General features: G+C 38.0%; 1 protein-coding gene across 5 annotated transcripts in view; it reads right to left on the bottom strand.

The window, feature by feature from the left end:
- MGAT4A (alpha-1,3-mannosyl-glycoprotein 4-beta-N-acetylglucosaminyltransferase A) overlaps positions 1-20,583 on the bottom strand; it is a 70,594-nt gene that overhangs the window by 36,916 nt on the left and 13,095 nt on the right. For 2 of the 5 annotated variants that reach the window (XM_036454083.2, XM_036454084.2), the window contains exons 3-4: positions 9,777-9,944; positions 7,912-8,052 (exon numbers count right to left, since the gene is read on the bottom strand). In XM_036454083.2, the coding sequence (XP_036309976.1) occupies positions 7,912-8,052; positions 9,777-9,944 (309 nt within the window). Of the gene's footprint in view, positions 1-7,911; positions 8,053-9,776; positions 9,945-20,583 lie in introns of those variants that run through there. The other 3 variants (XM_036454085.2, XM_045587249.1, XM_045587248.1) reach the window with 3 other exon arrangements.

The following is a 20,583-nucleotide window of genomic DNA, read 5'->3' as shown; positions in this document are numbered from 1 at the left end:
CAGTAGAAAAATACTCTATATATTTTTAAATAATTAAGTATTATCAATTAATTGGAGATACTGTAAAGTACTTAAAATTCACAGAATTCAGCCGGCACCGGTTTGGCTCAGTGGATAGAGCGTCGGCCTGCGGACTGAAAGGTCCCGGGTTCGATTCCGGTCAAGGGCATGTACCTTGGTTGCGGGCACATCCCCAGTAGAGGGTGTGCAAGAGGCAGCTGGTCGATGACTCTCTCATCGATGTTTCTAACTCTCTATCCCTCTCTCTTCCTCTCTGTGAAAAATCAATAAAATATATTTTTAATAAATAAATAAATAAATAAATAAATAAATAAAATAAAATTCACAGAATTCTAAAGCTAAAAGGAAAGTTAAAGATCATGGATCTACAAGTCTATCACCATGATTCTACAGATAAGAATTGTAAGATCCAAATAATTCAAGAAACTTGCCCAAGTTTCACATTCCTCTGTTCATTTTGGGACAAAGAGTTTACAAGAGCTCAAAAAGAGATTTGCTACATTTTCCTGAACATATTTACTAAACACCTATTAAATGTAAGGCACTATATTAGTGACTGTAATAGAACAGTGAAGAGCATGGATAAGGCCCCAACCCTCATGGAACTTACATTCTAGAAGAGAAGATAAAATAATACAATCTTAGAGGTAATATGTACTATACAAATTAAAACATGGCAATATTAGAAAGAGAGGGGGTTAAGAGGAGGTACCTTTATAGACAGTGAGGGTCATGGAGGGCCTCTCTGGTAATTAATGATGAGAAAGAGCAGAGGAAAAACATTCCAGAAGAAACAGCAAGGCCCTGAAGAGACAATGATCTTAACATAACTGAGAAAGAGCCAAGATTCAGAGCAGTAGTTAGGGGTCATTTCACATGAAACCTTAAGTTTAGTTTTTAATTCAGAGAAAGCAATTATAAAGCTATAAATAGGGGAGTGACATTATCCAATTTGTTAATTTCAACTTTACCAAATTTTGTGGAGAACAGAAACAAAAGTGCTAAGAGTAAAAGCATTTTGGGAGAAATCAGGAAGCTATTGCAGTAATTAAAGGAAAAGATGGTAGTTTGAATTAGGGCATTTAAAGATGGAGATGAGTGGCTGGATTAGTGAGTGGATATATGGTATCCTCACTAGAGGATACACTTATTGATTTTTAGAGAGAGGAAGAGAGAGACAGAAAGAGAGAGAAAGAGAGGAAGGGAAGGAAAGAGGGAGGGAGGGAGGGAGGGAGGGACCAAACCCACAACCAAGGTATGTGCCCTGACTGGGAACTGAACTCACCACCTTTTTGTGTACGAGACGAGACAATGCTCCACCCAACTGAGCTACGAGGCCAGGGCTAGGACATATTTTGAAGACCCCTTTCCCCTGGGACTTAGAGACAAAGGAAGAGGAGAACTGAAGGATGACTTAAGTGGATGGAGGATCTTTTATTGAGAACAACACACTTTTGAGCATGTTACTCTGAAATGCCTCAAGGCAGGATGAGTTACCTTGGACCCAAATTTCCATATACTTCAACCTACCTCAAAATTTAAATTAAAAACATTTTAAATATTTAGAACACAGATTAAAAATATATCACCTATGATACAAAACATTCCTAAGAAATGTTAACTCATATGGAGTTCAAAGATTGTGTGTATGGAAAAAACAAAAATATATGCTGACCCAAAGTATGAAAACACAAACGGCATTAAAGTTATAATGCAAACTCTATTCCCTACCACTGTCCTGAGTTGTTTTGATTCTAAGTTTAGATGGCATGTTTAGAGAAGCACCTGATATACTGTTTTGGAGCTGAAATTTAAATTCTTTAGTTTAAAACAAGGCATTCAAAGACTCCAAAAACACTAAAAATGAAAGTACTAATTTCAGCTAAGCTTTCAGAATTAAAGTACCCACGCTTGTGGTATTTCACAAAATTACCACAAACACACACAAAAAAGACAGTTTTTCCAGTCTTCTAGTCACAGGTAGGACTGCACTTCCTGTCCCCTTAGGGTTGGGGAGAACAGTGGGAGGGGGTGCGACTAGTAACAGTGAGTCATCCCACAGGTAAGTCAGGGGCTGAGCCCCTGGTACTGCAGAGTGAGGGCTTTCAGAGCTGTCCTCTCTCCTCAGCAGAGCAACCAGTAAAGTTCAAGATGCTGACTGCTCTGTCTGCCTGGATCTCTGAGTGACCAATGATGCACAAAGGCCTGCCAACCCTGATGGACATACTTTGAGCAGTAAATAAACAAATAACTGTATTACTTAACCCACTGAGATTTGAAGTTGTTAATTGCCCTGGTCCTGTTTGATAAAACGTTCTTCTGTGGCTTGCAATCTAAAAATGTATGAATACTAAGGGATAAGAAAGAGTTCAGAACTAACACGGCAGCAATGAGAACAATACAGACATATCGTCCTTTTGTGGAGGAGCAAGGTGGACCAAGGAACCGAACAGGAAGGGAGACAAAGGGTTGTTCTAAGTTCTTTGTCCCAGTAATTAATCATCCAATATTTCCTATTCAAGTATTAACTGCACTTATAATACATCGCCAGGGGTCCTCAAACTTTTTAAAGTAGGGGCCAGATCACGGTCCCTCAGAGAGCTGGAGGGCCGGACTATATGAACTACTAATTCCTACGGTAACACCTCGGCTGCGTTCACTGCCCAAAAAACCTGGCGGGCTGGATCAGACTCCTCTGCGGGCCGCATGTGGCCCGCGGGCCGTAGTTTGAAGACGCCTGTAACTAGAGTATCTAAAATATAGTCGTAAGATAGGTAAAGCTGTTGCTTCATGGTGTTTATAATTTGACAGAGATAGCAACTGATATTTCCGTTTTCTTCAACTTTTCTGGGAAGTTTACAAATTCTAGTATTTATTTCCTTTATGATAAAAAAATTAAGGACAATCTTAATTTGGCATTCTGAATCTTCAATTACTAGTCTACCTTCAGTTATAACTAAATTGCTTTTCTTTTTCAATATTCATTGCTAATCAAATATTTTTATTCTATCATGTTTCCTCTGGTTTGATTTTAGTAATTTATTCCCCATTTCTTTCCTTATAGTCCATGACAACAGTTTTATCTCTATGGTCCAGTTGCACTTTCTCTGTCTTTGTGGCTTCATCTTTCTTTTTCCTGAAAACTAAATGTTCTAGGTCCTCAGTTCTAGGTCCTGGGTGATATCATCCATCCTTCTATCTTCAAACACCAGTTATTTGCAAATGATAAATCATAAAATTAAACCCAAATTTAATGTATGGTCTTGCTTCGAAACTAATATTACAAAACATTTGTTGTCCTTTATCACATGAATAGTACCAGCCATCCAGTTATATAATCCATAAATCTAGGTCCTATCCCTGATTACTTACTCCCTTACCTTAGCCCACAAAAACCGTCCACCACTATGTCCTCCAATGCATATATCCCCATACATCCCAAATAATTCGTAAATCATCTTCTTTCCATCCCTACTACCACCACCACCTGGCCCAAGCTCACCCTCTCTCAAGTGGATCACTACAGTAGTCTCTTACTGAGTCCTTTCACATCTACTCTTCTCCCACATTTTCAATCATTTTTCTCATTGCATCAAATGTGAGCTTTGCAAAATTTAAATGTTATGAAGTGATCCAAAGTAAGTCCTGATTAAAACAGATCAGTGGCTTCTTTCTGCTTTTAGGATAAAAATCCAAAACCCTACAATTGGTCTGCAAGGTCCTGCATGGTAGGGGCTCAATACCTCTCTAGTCTCATCTTGTTCCATAATTCCCATCACTCTATAATTCATCTACAGTGCTGTCTCCATTTTCTAGACCACATGTGTCAAACACAAGGCCCGCGGGCCAAATCCATCCCGCCAGGCCTTGCAATGTGGCCCGCACCACGCTGTCATCACTGCACTCCGCTGCGTTTCCATCACAATGACAGTTTATGACTGTTCAGTAAACCATTCGGCCCGCGATTTAGGCTGGATTTTAGATTTTGGCCCCTTCTCTGATTGAGTTCGACACCCCTATTCTAGACTATTCCATGCTCCCTTCCTTCAAGGCTTTTGTAGTGCTTTTCTCATTTTCTGGAATACTGTATCCTTTTCTCACATGTGGTGGAATACTGCCCCGTTCCCCAAGAAGCCCATGCCCTAATTCCTGGGATCTGTGAACATATTGCCTTATGTGGCAAAAGAGGGTTTCCAGAGATGATTAAGAGTCTTTGGATGGGAAGATTATCCTGTATGACCCACGTGAGCCTAATGTACTCACAGGTCCTTATGAGAGGAAGGCGGGAGAGTCAGAATGAGAGGTAATGTGACAATGGAAGCAAGGGAGTCAGAAAGTGTGTTGAAGGTGCTGTGCTTTGAAGATGCAGTAGGGGCATGAACTGATGGATGCAGGTGATCTCTAGGAGTTGACAAAGGCAAGGATATGGGCTCCTCCCTAAAGTTTCCCGAAGAGACATGTCCTTGTCAACACACTTACTTTCTGGACTTTTGACACCCAAAGCTATAAGATCATAGACTTGTATTGTATTAAGTCATTGGGTTTGTGGTAATTTGTTATAGCAGAAATACAAAGCAAATACACCCATCTTTAGCAGGAACTACATATTCTACTGATCTCAGTTCAAATGTATTTTTAAAAACTTCCCCATAGTCCTTACTTAAATCAAATGCCCTTTATGTACATACTCAACACATCCTTTATGTCACCAATTAAAGCTGTAACTATGCAACTGTTTATATAATTGATTATTTAACTAATGCATTCTCCTTTGAAGTTCCACAAGATTAGGGACCCTGTCTAATTTTATATACCAAAGTTCCTGGCTAAATGCCTGGCACACAGCAGGTGCTCATGGGTTGTTTTTTTGTTTGTTTGTTTTTTAAATATATTTTATTGATTTTGTACAGAGAGGAAGGGAGAGAGATAGAGAGTTAGAAACATCGATGAGAGAGAGTCATCGATCAGCTGCCTCTTGCACACCCCCTACTGGGGATATGCCCGCAACCAAGGTACATGCCCTTGACCGGAATCGAACCCGGGTCCCTTCAGTCCCCAAGCTGACGCTCTATCCATTGAGCTAAACCGGTCCCGGCTCATGGGTTTTTTTATTTCAGCAATTACGTGAAGAATGGCCTGCTGTCCTCTACCAGCCAATATGCCATTTTGGCAGGTATCTAAGGAGGGTCTTCTCAGCCATCCTGCTCAGCACTGAATAGGCCCTTCATCTGAAGACCTGTGTGTTTAACTCAAAGAACTGTTCCTCAATTATGTATTTGATTATTTCTTCTCTTCACTCTCTTCATTCTCTCCTGAAATTCCTATTAGACAGATGTTCAAACTTTTGTCTGCCCCAATTCTTTGCTGCAGTCTGGAAGAACTACACAGCTCAATTTTTCTGATCACTAATTTGACCTTAAGTTGTGTCTACTTTGATTATCAATCCATTTATGTGAAAATTTTAAATGTAACCATTCAAGTAAAAACACAAAGATTTCTAGCTAATCCTTTTATAAAAATCAGTTATGAGTTGACCTCTCTCTTCCCTCTAAAAATATATTATTTTTGGCCCTAGTCAAGTAGCTCTATTATTTAGAGTGTTCGATTCCCAGTCAGGATTCATACAATGAATGCATAAATAAGTGAAAGAACAAATTGATATCTCTCTCTCTCTCTCTTCCTCTTTATATCTCTCTAAAATTAATCAATAAATAAAAATTAAGAATATACATTATTTTTATTTTTAAACTACATTGTAATTACAAATTCATTTCCTTGAGTATTAGGTCATTCATGATGTCAATTTTCTGAACTACTTCGAAAATCTAGTTTACAAGATGGCCTTTTACCCACCTGTACTTGCTTGTTCTGTGTACTGCAGCCTGCCTCTGCAAATGCTGTGGGAGGACTGAAGGTGGTGGGGGTGGGCTGTGAGAATTCTAGAGGAGGAGCTGCCTGGAGCACTATTCTCCCTCTTCACTCCTCGAAGGCTTAGCTAAGCTGGTGTGAGTATTGTTCCTTATTAGTCTGACCACTGAAGAACAGGATTTTTAGCAAGAAGCACTTTTTCTTTCATCTAAAAACTAACTTCTTAGTATAAAGTCCCTAACTAGGTTTTTGGATTCCACAAAATCCCAGAAGTTATACACAAATTTACTTTTTCTATGTGCATTTTTATTTTTTATTTTTTATTTATTTTTTTAATATATTTTATTGATATTTTACAGAGAGGAGAAAGGGAGAGAGATAGAGAGCTAGAAATGTCGATGAGAGAAACATCGACCAACTGCCTCTTGCACAGCCCCTACCAGGGATATGCCCGCAACCAATGCACATGCCCTTGACCGGAATTGAACCCGGGACCCTTCAGTCCGCAGACCGACGCTCTATCCACTGAGCCAAACCGGTTTCGGCTCTATGTGCATTTTTAAAGTAGAAGTCTTGACAGCTTTCCTAGGCTATCCAAAGAGTTCTGTGACTATAAAAGTGTTAAGAACTAAGGGAGGTTTGTCTTTTTAAAGTAAATGTGAGAATTTCCTTTTTTATCTTTGAGTTGTCTTATTTTTCTATTTCCCAAAAATAGTGTTAGCTTGATAAGAATGTTAACTGGCCCTCCCTGGTTTGGCTCAGTGGATAGAGCGTTGGCCTGTGGACGAAAGGGTCCCAGGTTCGATTCCGGTCAAGTGCACTACCTTGGATGCAGGTTCCTTGGGCCCTGGCCCTGGTCTGAAGCAACCAATCAATGTGTTTCTCTCACATCGATGTTTCTCTTTGTCTTTCCCTCTCTCTTCCACTTTCCCTAAAAAATCAATGGAAAAATATCCTCAGGTGAGGATTAACAACAACAAAAAAAAGAATGTTAACTACAGGAAAGCAGGTTGGCCAAGATTTCATTTTATTTAAGATGGATAAAATTATAAGCAAATGGGATAGAATAAGTATCTTCAAAAGGAACAGAATGTCACATTTATAAAATAAAAACAGACTGCTACAAAAGAATATATTTGTGATTCTATAGTTTTAAATTACTTTAAAAACACTTGTACTTTCCTTCAGTATTTTTATTAATGATTAATGAAGTCTAAACCAACAAGTTCACTAAATGGCTTAAGGCATCTACCTAAATAGTGATTATTAAAGGGAGAGATACAATTATCAGCTTCAGAAATAATGATCAATGTTCTAAAAAAAATACTTTTGAGTATGCTACACATCTCCTTAGTCTTTGTTTATCTAGTACCTTCTAAAAAATATTTCTTAAATTGTAAATATTTCTTAAATCATAGTCTGAACACATTCTTTTAAGATTTATCATCTCCTCTGGAAGACAGCAGCCTACCTCTGCAAATACTGTGGGAGGGTCAGGATATGGATTAATTTTAATATTCAAAATAAAAAATGACAAAGATTTTACCATAGCTGGTTTGGTTTAACGGTTAGAGTCTTGAGTTTAGTTCTGGTCAAGGGCATGTACCTAGTTGCAGACTCCATTCCCAGTCCTGGTCAGGGTGCATTCAAGAGGCAACCAAACCATGTGTCTGTCTTACATCAATGTTTCTCTCTCTACTCTTTCCATTCTCTCTAAAAATCAATGAAGAAAAAATATTCTCGGGTGAGGATTAACAACAAAAAGACAAAGGTTTAAACATTTTTCTGCCCAGAGATGGAGCTTGAACTAGATTTCTCATGATTCTTTTCAGCTCTACTAATCTTGTCTATGGAGAAAAATGTCCAACTCCTCTTAGCATAAACTTTATAATGAGTCCTAAGTTACTGTGCACAGAAAAATAATTTTTATTCTTTGACCTGCCAAATTTTTGACAATGTAATACTCCAATATACACATTAAGACTAGCAGTGCAACTACAATAAGAAACCAAATGAACATACCTCCTGTTCTTCCATTACCAATCTGCACAGCAGGTTGAAGGCTTCCTTCATTTTGCAATAAATGAGGCAAATGATAATAAATACTTGGCACGCGGAGAGATTTTTTGCCTGTTAACTCCTTTAATAGCTTTAGGGTATTATCTGAAACACAGAAGTGTAATTATTGCACAAGACACCTTACCTACAGAAGTTTCAGTTTTTACAAACACAGCAGTAAAATTTATGAAAACTAGAACTAAAGAATTTTCTTTCCTAATTTTATACTTTGGTGAATGGGATCTCCATTTGAAGTGAAAAAGATGCTTTTGCAATAAAATTAAATATTAATATTAAATTTTGGTGATAATGTGATAAATGTTTCAGCTATTCAGAAAAAAATCAAAAACCCTGAAACATCTCTGTCCTGTTATTCAATAACTTCCCTTTTAGGAATTTAACTTTTATGCATTCAATGAATATTTAGTGATAATCTATTTTGTTCCAGCCACTGTGCTGTGTTGTTAAAATTTAAAGGTCATCAAAACATAGATCTTGTTTTTAAGAAAGGCATAATCTAATGAAAATAACATAAGAGCTACCAGAAGTGTGATTGATTAGTATGCAAAGATGTTTATCACAGAGCTATAAACTGGGACAGAAAAATCTATTTGCCTAATTATTAGAAAGTGTTTAATATATTACAGTAAATAATTATCTGATAAGTTATACAGCCATTAGAAATGGTATTTTTGGAGAATATTCAATGACATAGTAAGTTCTAATACATAATTTCAAAGGTAAAAATCAGGCTATAACAATAACAATTTTGAAGAAAAATATTCATAAAAAAAGACTAGACAGACAGAAACAAAAAACAAAGTTAACTGAAATCTTTGGCAGAAAACTTTATTACTTTATTTTTATTACTTATACCATTCTATACTTTTATTTATTTTTAATATTATTATTTTTTTAATCCTCACACGAACATGCTTAGAGAGAAGAAGGGAGGGAGGGAGAGACTGATGTGAGAAACATCAATTGGTGCCTTCTGTATGTGCCTGAAAAGGAATAGAACTTTGCAACCCAGGTATATATCTTGACCAGGTATCGAACCGGCAATCACTCAGTACACAGGATGACGCTCAACCAACTGAGCCACTCTAGCTAGGTTACCATTCCATAATTTACATGGTGCTGTGCCATAATACAATTTCATAATCAGAAGGGAAGATGATTAAGCAGGAAAATTTTAAAGTAAGGTAAGGTAGCGAATCTTAAAACAAGAGAAATTAATGGTAAAGGATTAGAATGGATTATGCTAAAAGTACATTAATCTTGAAATATTGAATAGTATGTAAATTTTAAAGCAACTGATCATACACATATATCAATTTGATTATTAGAATAAGAATGGTACAGAAACAGAGAGATTATTGGCACTCTTCATATTCTAACCAGAAGTTCTCAGAGAAAAAAGTCAAATATCTCTAAAAGTACCCTTTATAAAACTTAATATTTTTTTTTCTTATAATGCAGATCAAAGCACGCAAAGATTCTCCAGAGTTCATGTGAGGTCCACACAAGTCACAACATAAGCATGTATAAATGCAAAGTTACATTTTTATCTCATTTTGAATATGATTTTAAAAACACTATTATCAATGAAATCTACACAATTAAATTTTAACCCATTAATTACTCTATTAAATTAATAAAAACTGCTTTATAATTTACCATAATAGAAAATTTTCTGTGATGATTAATCTCTCTAAAAAGGGTAACAAATGTTAGCTGATAAGCTACTCTATAACTTTCAAATAAAGTATTTCACAGAACCCTCTAAAAATATAATCTTCTTATAAAACTAAAAATGTACTTTTTACCTGAAAATGTATTCAATGTGTCCTTACTTCCATTTGTCTCTGCTCCTACCCGCCTGAACTGCTGTACAATGGCACTTAATTCAGAAGAGCGCTGAGAGATTCTGTGCTCAGCTATCCGAAGACGTTCTTTCAAAGCAAGAAATTCTCGTTGATAAGCAACCAGTTTTTCTAGAAGCAAACCCAAAAGTTATTAGTGTATTTCTAAAAAAAAATACAACAAACAACATAAAACAGAACTGAAAATAAAAAGGATCCCTGATGAGTTATATAACAAAGCACCATTAAGTGTGCTCTTAGTATCTGTCAGAATGTGAACATTTTAGAAATTAAAAGATAGGGAGAAAAAGACAAAGTTTTTAAAATTAACACTTCAAGAATAATATTAACATCCTTTCTCAAAAGGCATAAACAACTGTAAAGATGTAAGAAGACAGGAATGAGGCACTGAAACTGATGATAATATATCTCATGGATATATTATCTAGAAGCCCAGTGCATGGACTCGTGCACTGGTTGGGTCCCTCAGCCTGGCCTGAAGGGATCGGGCCTGAGCCAGCTCTCTGACATCCCCCAAGGGGTGCCGGATTGCAAGAAGGTGGTTCTTGGGTGACACACCCTGGAATTGGGCTCCCTCCACTCTGGTTCCGGTGTGTAACCCAAGAACCGCAACTGCAAAGCCACCGCAGCTCAGAAGTTCCTGCACTGAGCATCTCGTCTGATATAGCACAATTATTAATTTCCACAGGCTAAACGTTTCCTCTGTACTTCCTATTCTACAAAGATTTCCCTAGGCCAGACTTTGGTCACCTTCCTGATCCCTAAAAACTTAATCAGGTAAATGTAAGATGATACTAGTTGAAACCTATTCATTTTATTTGATTTTTATTTTTTAATCTCTAGCTAGCTGGCTTCACTCTTGTCTAGCTCAATACACTATCATAATAGTTACAGTCTTTTTTAAAGAAATCTTTACTGTTGAAATACACTAACCCTCAATATACTCTAATAGGTCTAGTCTTTTTAAAAAATATTTATTGTTGAAAGTATTACTTATGTCCCATTTTCTCCCACTGCCCCTTATAGCCTACCCTTACACCCCACTCCAGGCCTCCACTACCCTATTGTCTATGTCCATATATGCATACAAGCTCTTTCATTGATCACTTCCCACCCACCCACTTCCACCTTCCCTCTGGGATTCAACAGTTTTATTCCATGCTTCTGTGTCTCTAGATCTAATTTGTTCAACAGTTTATTTTGTTCCCTATATTGCACAAATAAGTGAGATGATGAGATTCTTGTCTTTCGCTGACTGTTGACTGGCTTATTTCACTTAGCATAATACTCTCCAGTTCCCTCCATGCTGTCTCAAAGGGTAAGAGATCCTTCTTTTCTATGCTGCATATACCATGGTATAAACGTACCACAGCTTTTCTATCTACTCATTTACTAATGGGCACTTGGGCTGACTCCAGATCTTAACTATTACAAATTGTGCTGCTATGAAGATAAGGGTGCATACATTCTTTCTGGTTGGTGTTTTGGGTTTCTTAGGATATATGCCTACAAGTGGGATCACTGGGCCACATGGCAGTTCCATATTTAATTTTTTTTATGAAACTCCCATACTGTTTTTATAATGGCTGCAAGTCTGCATTCCCACCAGCAGTGTACTAGTGTTTCCTTTTCTCCACATCCTCGCCAGCACTTGCCATTTGTTGATTTGTTGATGGTAGCCATTCTGTCAGATGTGAGGTGATACCTCATTGTCATTTTATTTTGGATGGTGACTGCAAGTATTTTTTCATATGTCTCTTGGCCATCTTTATGTTCTCTTTGGAAAAGTGTCTATATAGGTCCTTTGCCCATTTTTTAACTGGATTATTTATCTTCCTTTTGTTAATTTGTTTGAGTTTCTTATATATGAGTTATATATTTCGGAAATTAACACTTTATCAGATGGATCATTGCCAACTCTGTTCTCCCATACAGTGGATTCCCTTTTCATTTTGTTGATGGTTTATTTTGCTGTGCAAAAGGTTTTTATTTTGCAGTCCCATTTGTTCATTTTTTCCTTTGTTTCCTCTGCCCTAGGAGATGTATCTGCAAACACATAGCTATGAGAGATGTCTGAGATTTTGCTGCCTATAGTTTCTTCTGGGATTTTTATGGTTTCATGTCTTACATTTAAATATTTTATCCATTTTGAGTTTGTGTATGGTGTAAGTTGGTAGTCTAGTTTCATTTTTGTGCATGTACCTGTCCAAATTTCCCTACACAATTTACTGAAGATACTGTCTTGAGGCCATTGTATACTTTTGCCTCCTTTATCAAGTATTGATTGAGCATAATGGTTTGGGTGATTTCTGAGGTCTCTGTTCTGTCCCATTGAAATATATGTCAGCTCTTGTGCCAGTATCAGGCTGTTTTGACTATAGTGACTTTGTAGTATAAGGTCATATTTGATATTGTGATCCCTGCAACTTTGTTCTTCTTTTTCAACATTGCTAAAGCTATTAGGGATCTTTTTGGTATCCATATAAAAATTTGGAGTATTTGTTCTAGATCTGTGAAATATACTATTGTTAATTTAATAGGTGTTGCACTGAATCTATAAATTGCTTAGAATAATATGGACATTTAAATGATGTTAATTCTACCAATCCATGAACACAGTATATTCTTCCTCTTGTTTATATCTTCCTCTGTCTAATTTTATCATCATCCGGTAGTTTTCCAAGTATAATTCTTTTACCTCCTTGGTAAAGTTTATTATTAGGTATCTTAATTTTGTTGTTGCTATGGCAAGTAGGATTGTTTATTTAGTTTCTGAGCATTCATTACTGGTGTATAAAAATGCCATCTATTCCTGGCTGTTAATTTTATATCCTATTACATTGCCAAATTCCTTCATTAAATACTAATGACCCGGTGCATGAAATTCATGCACTTGGGCAGGGGGCACATGCCTTGAGGTACCCAATTGAGCCTCACTGGGTGGGAGCCGCAGGCTCAGGTCCTCTGCCCCAGCCCAGCAGAGCCTCAGGTCCCTGCTGATTGCTCCTTAAGGCTCATTACAGGAACTCAGACTCTGCAGTGGGTGCAGCCATCTTGTGTTACAGAGACCCCGCCTCCTCTGTGGGCACCGCCATTTTGTGATGGTGTAATGGTCAATTTGCATATTCCCTTTTTATTATATAGGACTAGAGGCCTGGTGCACAAGATTTGTGCATGGGTGAGGGGTCCTTCAGCCCAGCCTGCACCCTCCCCAATCTGGGACCCCTAGGGTGATGTCCAACTGCCAGTTTAGGTCCCTCTCACAATCAAGGACTGCTGGCTCCTAACCACTCACCTGCCTGCCAGTCTTGATTGCCTATAACTGCCCCTCGTGCCAGCCTAGTTGCCCCTCACTGGCCCCCCTTGCTGAACTGGTCATCCCACGAGCCTGCTGCTCGGTCCTTTGATCGCCCCTCACTGGCCTCCCTGCCGGCCTGGTCACCCCACGCAGCCTGCTGTTTGGTCGTTGTGTGAGGGCATCCCCACCAGTTTGCATATTACCCGTTTATTAGTACAGATAGCTAGAGAGCTCGATATACCACTTTCAATAATGGATGGAACAACTTCACATAAAGTTAACACAGAGAAGACTTGAAAAGTACTATAAACGAGCTGGAGCTGACATTCATCTATAGAACACTCTACCCACAACAACAGAACATACCGTATTTTTCGGACCATAAGACGCTCCGGACCATAAGACGCACCAGTTTTTAGAGAAGGGAAATTAAGAAAAAAAGATTCTGAAACAAATAGTGTCCTAAAATATTTTATGTGCATTAAAACCCAACATCACAGTCATAAACACATGTAATCAACCCTGTAAAGTAAACAGCAGCATTTAGAACCATTTTAGAGCCGGGCAAGCACACAGAGACCGGCAAGTAAAAAAACTTTTTTTAAAAGTATATGTGTAGGCTATATTTGGACCATAGGACGCAGGGACTTTCCCCCCCACACTTCTGGGGGGGAAAAAGTGCGTCTTATGGTCCGAAAAATACGGTACATTCTTCTCGCTCTGGCTGGTGTGGCTCAAGTGCTTGAGCACCGACCTGTGCACTGAAAGTTTAACACTTTGATCTTAGGTCTGGGCATGTCCGGGAGGCAACTGCTTGATGTTTCTCTCTTACATCGATATTTCCTCTCTTCCTCTTCCTTCCTATTTCTCTAAAATCAAGAAAAACATTTTTAAAAAGAAACAATAGAAAAGATCAATAAAACTAAGAGCTAGTTCTTTAAAAAGATAAACAGAATTGACAAACCTTTAGCTAGACTTGCCAAGAAAAAAGAGAGGGCTCAAATAAAATGAGAAATGAAAGAAAAGTCACAACTAATACTACAGAAAAACAAACAATCATAAGATATTACAATGAACAATTACATGGCAATGAATTGGACAACCGAAAAGAAATAAATTCCTAGAAAAATACAATCTTCCAGACTGAACCAAGAAAAAAATACAAAATCTAAATCAGGCGTCTTCAAACTACGGCCCGCGGGCCACATGCAGCCCGCAGAGGAGTCTGATCTGGCCCGCCAGGTTTTTTGGGCAGTGAGCGCAGCCGAGGTGTTACAGTAGGAATTAGTAGTTCATATAGTCCGGCCCTCCAGCTCTCTGAGGGACCGTGATCTGGCCCCCACTTTAAAAAGTTTGAGGACGCCTGAAATAGACCAATTGAATTAAAAAGATTGAATCAGCAATAAAATAGAAACCTTCCAACAAACAAAAGTCCAGGACCAGAAGGCTTCAGTGATGAAATCTATTAATACCAAAAATTAAAGAAGATTTAATACCTGTCCTCAAATTCTTTAAAGAAAAAAAACTGAAGAGAGGGGAATGCTTCAAAACTCATTCTACAAGGACAGCATTTTGCTAATACCAATACTAGAAAAAAGATAATATCAAAACAGAAGAAAATCACAAGCCAATATCCCTGATAAACAGAGATGCAAAAACTCTCAACAAAGTATTAGCAAACCTAATTCAACTAACTGTACATTATGAGGATCATATACCATGATCAAGTAGGATTTATTCCAGGGATACGAAGATTATTCAACATTTGCAAATCAATCAACGTGATACACCACATAAACAAAAGGAAGGATATAAACTCATCTGATCCTCAATAGATGCAGAAAAAGCATCTGGCAAAATTCAACATCCATTCATGATTTTAAAAAATCTCAATAAGAGACATACTTCATTATAATAAAGGCCATCTATGACAAACCCACAGCTAACATCACAGTCAATGGCAAAAAGTTGAAAGCTTTTCCTCTAAGATCAGGAATAAGACAAAGATGCCCACTCTCGCCACTTTTATTCAACATAATACAACAATTAGTACAGCAAGAAAAAGAAATTTTAAAAAATCCAAAATTTTTAAAAAAGGAAATAAAACTGTCATTATTTTCAGATGCCCTGATACTATATATTGAAAACTCCATGCCGGGACCGGTTTGGCTCAGTGGATAGAGCGTCAGCCTGCGGACTGAAAGGTCCTGGGTTCGATTCCGGTCAAGGGCATGTACCTGGGTTGCGGGCACATCCCTAATAGGGGGTGTGTAAGAGGCAGCTGATCCAGGATTCTCTCTCATCGATGTTTCTAACTCTCTATCTCTCTCCCTTCCTCTTTGTAAAAAAAGCAATAAAATATATATATAAAAAAAAAGAAAGAAAGAAAAAAAGATGCACACAGCCAGAAAGAAAGGAAGGAAGGAAGGAAGGAAGGAAGGAAGGAAGGAAGGAAGGAAGGAAGGAAGGAAGGAAGGAAGGAAGGAAGGAGCACACAGCCTGAGGGTGAAGGAATGGAAAAAGGTTTTTCAGGAGAATGGAAATTAAAAAAAGCTGGGATAACAATATTTATATCTGAAAAATTAGATCTCAAAGTGAAGGACATAAAAAGAGATAAGGAAGGTTACTTCATAATACTAAATGGAGCAATCCAACAAAAAGAAATAACTCTGATAAACATATACGCACCCAATACAGGAGCACCCAAATACATTAAAAAAAAAAACAAAACAAAAAAAAAAACAACTCCTGGAGGATATCAAGGGAAAGATTGACAGCAATACAATCATAGTAGGAGACCTTTATACCCCACTATCACCATTGGACAAATCCTCTAAATAAAAAAATCAGCTAAGAAACATCAATCCTAAATGACTCACTAGACCAGATGGAATTAATTGACATCTTCAGAACATTTCACCCCAAATCCACAGAATAAACATTATTCTCAAGTGCACATGGATCATTTTCAAAGATAGACCATATACTGGGTCACAAGCAGTCTCTTCAAATTCAAGAGGACAGAAATCATACCAAGTATCTTAGATCACAGTGGCATAAAACTGGAAATCAACTACAATCCAAAGAAATCAAACACCTGGAGACTAAACAGGATGCTATTAAACAATGACTGGGTTACCAGAGAGATCAAAGAAGAAATAAAAAACATCATGGCAACAAACAACAATGAAAACACAACAATAAAAAATCTATGGGACACAGCAAAAGCAGTCTTGAGAGGGAAGTTCATAGCTCTACAAGCCTACTACAAAAAACAATTAACAATGCTAATAAATTACCTAACCCTACAACTCAGAGTTAGAAAAAGAGCAACAAGAAAAGCCCAGTGGAAACAGAAGGAATGAAATAATAAAGAGCAGAGAAGAGATAAAGGACAGAGAAAAAAAAAATACAAAAGATCAACAGAACCAAGAGCTGGTTCTTTGAAAGGATAAACAAGATTGATGGACCTCTAGCAAGAATCACCAAGAAGCAAAGAGAGAGGATCCAAATAAACAAAATCAGAAATTAAAGAGGAGAAATTACAACAGAAAACACCAAAAAACAAAGGATTGTTAAAAAATATACAATGACCAGCTCTATTCCAACAAAATGGACAACCTGGAGGAAATGGACAGATTCCTAGAAAAATACAACCTTCCAAAACTCAATCAGGAAGAATCTAACCAATCAATAGGTCAATAACTATGGAAGAAATTGAAGCAGTCATCAAAAAGCTTCCATCAAACAAAAGCCCAGGGCCAGACGGCTTCACAGGGGAGTTTTACCAAATATTCAAGGAAGAAATGAAACCTATCCTCCTCAGACTACTTCAAAAAATTAAAGAGGAAGGAACACTTGCAAGTTCACCCTAATACCAAAACCAGATAAAGACAACACAATGAAAGAGAATTACAGGCCAATATCCCACATGAACACGGATGCCAAAATCCTCGACAAAATTCTAGCTAATCTCCAACATCTACAGGGAACTTGTACAACTTAATAAAAGGAAGATAAATGATTTAATAAAAAAATGGGCAACAGACCTAAATAGAATCTTTTTGAAAGAAGACAGAAGGAAGGCCAAGAGACATATAAAAACATGCTCAAATTCACTAATTATCTGAGAGATGCAAATCAAAATGACAATGCGGTACCATCTCACACCTGTCAGAATGGCAATCATCAACAAATCAACAAATGACAAGTGCTGGTGAGGATCCAAGAAAAAGGAACCCTCGTGCACTGCTGATGGGAATACAGACTGGTGCAGCCACTGTGGAGAACAGTATGGAGTTTGCTCAAAAAACTAAAAATGGAACTCCCATTTGACCCAGCAATCCCACTGCCAGGACTACATCCCAAGAAACTAGAAACACCAGTCAGAAAGGATATGTATAGCAGCACAATTCACCATAGCTAAGATTTGGAAACAGTCTAAATGCCCATTAGCAGATGAGTGGATTAGAAAACTATGGTACATCTACACAATGGAATATTATGCTGCCATAAAAAAAGAAGGAATTCTTATCATTTGCAGCAGCATGCATGGACCTGGAGAGCATTATGTTAATGAAATAAACCAGGCAATGAAAGAAAATTACCACATGATCTCACATTTATGGAAAATAAAGAACATTATAACCTGATGAAACAAAAGATAGATACAGAGGCAGAAAAGCACCGAAGAGACTGTCAAATTAGAGCGGGAAGGCTGGGGAGTGTTGGGTAGAGGGGGAAAGAGATCAACCATAGGACTTGTATGCACCCATATAAGCCCAACCAATGGACACAAGACACTGAGGAGATGGGATGAGGGCATGCGACAAGGGGTAGAGGAGGCCGGGGGAAGGTCAGTGGGGGGAAAGAGAGACATATGTACTATTATGTGTAATACTTTAAAAAAATAAAAAATAATAAATGTTAAAAATGTAAAGAAATAAAAACTCTCATACCCTGCTGGAGGAAAGGCATAATGGTCCAGCTGCTTTGGAAAATTGTCTGGCAGCTCTTCAAATGAATAAGCGCAAGTTACAATATGGCCAAGCATTTCCACTCTTGGGTAAAAAATACCCAAGAAAAATGAAAGCATATGTCCATATAGAAACATGTACATGAATGTTGTATGTTCCCATGGACAGGGATCTACAACTTCTTGCTCAGTCTTGCCCAGTTTTTGGATTGTGCCTGACCCAAGGAGGAAGGTCATTAGGAGTCCTACCCCATCAGCAAGTAAGACATGTAAATCACTCCTGTTCCATTTTCACAATACCTGCTTTCAACTTTTTTAACCTGTCCATGCCAAATACTTGGAATTCTGCTCGTTTTTATATGGGAATCCTGTATGCCCTGGAACTGGTACTCTGGTCAAAACTCCAGCTTCCCTGGCTGGGCTCCTAACATCCTCCCAAATTCATACCAATCCCATGGACCAGCTCTCATATTGTGGTAAAGGAAGACCTATGACAACCTAGATATACTCCTGGAAACTGTGATTACCAGCTAAAATTTGAGACAGTCTAGGAATCCCATTTGCCAATCACAATGAGCACTCACAATTCTGAAGCAAATACTCTGCACCCATTCCCAACTCCATGGCGGCACTGTCTACCTGACATACTCACTGCCCCTCCTCTATCTGAACCGCCTTCACATTTACTCCTCCTCTGTGACTGTCTCAAAAATTAGTCTAGTCTCTGTCCCTGCTATTTTGGTCAATAGACCAGTAGCAAGACACATTATTTCTGGAATCTTCAGAGATTAAACTTCAAACTTCATTCTATCGCTTAATGTCTGACCACACCAAGTTTCTCAGCCACTCTCCATTGCTTTCTTCACCTACAGAAAGGAGGTAACAATAGTGCTTCCCAGGGTTATTATGAGGATTAAAAGAGAGAATATACAACATGTGGCATGTGTGTAACTGTACAAGCATCGCATTGTTTATTGCTTCTTTCTCAATCTGATGGTACATATTTTTTGCAGGCATTTTCCCTACCAACCCTTTAGCTTCTCAAAGGTGTGAAGTTTCTTATTCCTTCTCGTATCCATGACATAAAATATTACAGTGCTAGGCATAGGATAGATACATAAAAGAAATCAATAAATAAATGAAAAATAAAAACTATTAGTCCAGCAATCTCAATGAGTAAGAAAACAATACTTTCAAATATAAAAATCAGAGCACATGGTTAATAGGTATACTGGAATATCTGAAATTAGGTCTGCTCAGGAAAATCCAAGTTGTTTGACTGCTAGAACAATCTAGAAAGAATACAATGCTCAGCAGTTAGGGTAGTTACATAAACAATAGCATTACAACACAGGAGATTTTATATACCTATAACAGGTCCCTGCTGATACCTGAAAGAGTCTGAACAAAACACTAAGCAGCCAAACAGAGCAGAAGAATATGCGTGGAAGCGTTACAGAGCTGTTCAAGGAGTGAACATCAAGGAGCAGAGACTTTGTGTGTGTGTATCTAAACCACATGGTGAAAATATCCTATGTTTTTAAAATTAATTTTGAGTCTAAAAATAGCTTAATAAAAAAAATGCCTATAATAGCTTTATATAAGAAACAAAACCAATGGAACAGAGATTCAAAAACTTTCAATCCTTTAAATAACACAGTGATAAAAAGGGTCAAGTTTCTCCATTACTGTAACTCTCTGAATAGGTAAGTTTTATGATTCAAAAAAAAATCTATAAGCCCTTCTTATGGTTAATTTCTTTATTTCATAATTAGACCTAAAAGAGTAGTCATCTGTTTTGTTTATATCAGAAACAATCAACAGCTGAATTAACCACCATTTTCCCTACATAAACATTCTTCCTTTAGTACAATAAAAAAAAAAATTTAATACATAAATTAGATTATGCAGGGAAATAAATTGGTGGCCAAATAGGCAGATGTGCCCCGAGCCTTATCCCAGAAGGAGCATCTAGATCAAATAACAGCCACCCAAAACTGGTGAAGTAGACACAGCCGGCAGACAATTAGCAGCTAGGAAGGGCAGAGGACGCCTGGAGAATGGCAGGATCGAGGATCTGGGCTGGAGAGAGTTGCAAGGTTTCTGAGCCAAGAGGGTCAGAAGAAAGCTGCCCAGCACCAAGTCCGTGTCCCTTGGGTAAATGCGTAACATCTGACTGTGGAAAGGATGTCCACAAGGCTGCTAGTGACGGGGGATTCTAGATGTAAGGCCAAGCCAGGAGATGTTGAGCCCAGAGTGGCGGCCAGTACTGAGACAGTCCTGATCTGCCGGACCAACCAGCCATTTTTCTCCTGAAAACCAGCCCCTCCCAGCCGCCTCCAGAAAGGTAATACAGTCACACCCAAGCTCACTCTGAGTGGTAAAAAAGGACACAAAAACTCTGAATGGCACCAAAGAGCCCTCAGGAACTGGGTTGAAGAGGGGCAGTGCAATCCCAGAAAGCAGTACAGCACCAC

This window comes from Pipistrellus kuhlii, unplaced genomic scaffold, assembly GCF_014108245.1.
Source record: "Pipistrellus kuhlii isolate mPipKuh1 unplaced genomic scaffold, mPipKuh1.p scaffold_m20_p_27, whole genome shotgun sequence".
Lineage (NCBI taxonomy): Eukaryota > Metazoa > Chordata > Mammalia > Chiroptera > Vespertilionidae > Pipistrellus > Pipistrellus kuhlii.
The sequence above is the reverse complement of the archived record's forward strand: the minus strand, read 5'-3'. Positions and strand labels throughout refer to the sequence as shown.